Source organism: Austrofundulus limnaeus, unplaced genomic scaffold (genome assembly GCF_001266775.1).
Source record: "Austrofundulus limnaeus strain Quisiro unplaced genomic scaffold, Austrofundulus_limnaeus-1.0 Scaffold26, whole genome shotgun sequence".
In the NCBI taxonomy this organism is placed as follows: domain Eukaryota; kingdom Metazoa; phylum Chordata; class Actinopteri; order Cyprinodontiformes; family Rivulidae; genus Austrofundulus; species Austrofundulus limnaeus.
Window position 1 is genome coordinate 928,667 of NW_013952428.1, and position 1,797 is coordinate 930,463.

The 1,797-nt window shown below is 42.4% G+C and overlaps 1 protein-coding gene across 1 annotated transcript in view; it reads left to right on the forward strand.

Moving 5' to 3' along the window:
- Positions 1 to 1,797, forward strand: part of adamtsl4 (ADAMTS-like 4) — a gene marked incomplete in the record, with an annotated part of 97,969 nt that overhangs the window by 17,451 nt on the left and 78,721 nt on the right. The window contains 1 exon segment of the mRNA XM_014004705.1: positions 37 to 250. Within this exon segment, the coding sequence (XP_013860159.1) occupies positions 228 to 250 (23 nt within the window).

Below are 1,797 nucleotides of genomic sequence, written 5' to 3' on the forward strand. Positions count from 1 at the left end.
TCTCTCTCTCTCTCTCTCTCTCTCTCTCTCTCTCAGAGCCCTTCCCACTCTGCAGAGATCACGGGGAGTGACTGTGACAGGAGGAAGGGGACACGCAGACACACACGGACACACACAGAAGAAGGAGAACTTGATGTGTGTCAGGACGCGGACCCCGGGGACAAACTCGGTCTGGTTCTCTGGGATCCCGAAGCGCGCGCGGCTGTGGAGGGGAAACTCGCGGGAGCATGCGGCTCGGTTCGGTGTTCAGGTAAGACTTGGGTCCAGCTGCAGGCAGCAGCGCCACATGTGGACTCGCATCCCTCTGACTCTGGGTGTTTTTTCTTCACTTACTGCTTCAAGTTTTCTTGGTTCGGTTTTACGCACGTTTTTACGCGCAGGCGTTGACTCTGGTTTATAGAGGTTCCCCCTCATGGGGGGTGTTTTCTCTCCCCACTCATGGGGGGGTGTTTTCTCTCCCCCCTCAGGGTGGACTTTTGTAAGGTTTTCTCTGTGACTCTGAACCTCCTGCCTGGCTCTGGGTTTGATCCTGAACTCGCCACAGCAGCAGCGAGGCAGGGGCCTGGGCAGCTCTGTTGTGTCGGAGGACTTTTGTGAGATTTTTCTCTCTCTGGGGGTAGTTGTGCTGTGTGGTGAGGGGGAAGTTTCCACAGACCGCGGTGGTGCACCACACTGGGAAGAAGGGGCAGATTATTGCGCCTACATGTGGCTTGCGGGCTGCAGGCTGCGGTGGTGGTTTGGTTCTGCTCTGCAGTGTCCAGCTTTATAAGCTGTTATCATTTAAAGGATCTGATTATTGTTCCTCCTGGCAGTCGGTGCTCCACTTGTTTGTTGTGCACTTGTTCTGCTGAGTTTCATATTTTATCGAAACAAGTGCGTTTATCTGAAAATAACCTCATTTTTGACTGTTCCAACTTTCCTCCAACAGTTTGTGAGCATCAGAAAACAACAAATGTCTTGTTAAAAGTTTAACCAGCACCAAAACAAATATTGCTGCCAATGACTCATTAGGGTCACCATGGTAACCACACACTTGTCTGTCACTCCCTGACAGCAACTCATGAGCTGAAATTAAAAATCAAAAATGGCACTAATAGATTGAGTGAAAAATACAAGTTTTATTGGGAAAAACATCCTGACGTAAACAGCAAAGGTTGTGACAGATATAAATGGTCGTGTTTCTAAAGGGATTTATTTAAAAAGTGTTTTGCTGAGAAACATCTGAGCTCACACAGTGTGTGCTCTGAGAGGATCTGTCCTTCAGCAGCGAGAGAAACATGGGCCGAATAAAATACACACAATTATATATTTCAGTTAATTAGTAAAAACGTTTTTATGTCCTGTGTACACAGAGTTGTAAAGTAACTAAGTACAAATACTTTGTTACTGTACTTAGAAATTTTGGTTATCTGTACTTTACTTGAGTAATTATTTTTCAACGTACTTTTTACTTTTACTCATTACATTTTTACACATTTATCTGTACTTTCTACTCACTATATTTATTACAAAGGTAAGAAATACAAAGTTGTTACTTCTATTTTATTCTGAGTTATTACTTAAAAATCCTCTCCTGATAAATAGTGTCTCCTGGATAGAGTGAATTTAATTGTGTTTGGATGAGAAGTATAAATATATACCATTCTGACACACTATTAGCTTGTACTCTATGGAGGTAAATTTGTGTTTTATTCAATCAAACAAAAAGCATCTTCAATCAAAAAAAATAATTTCAATCAAAAATATTTTTTTCAACCAAACAAAAAATAAATTCAATCAAAATTAATATTTTCAACC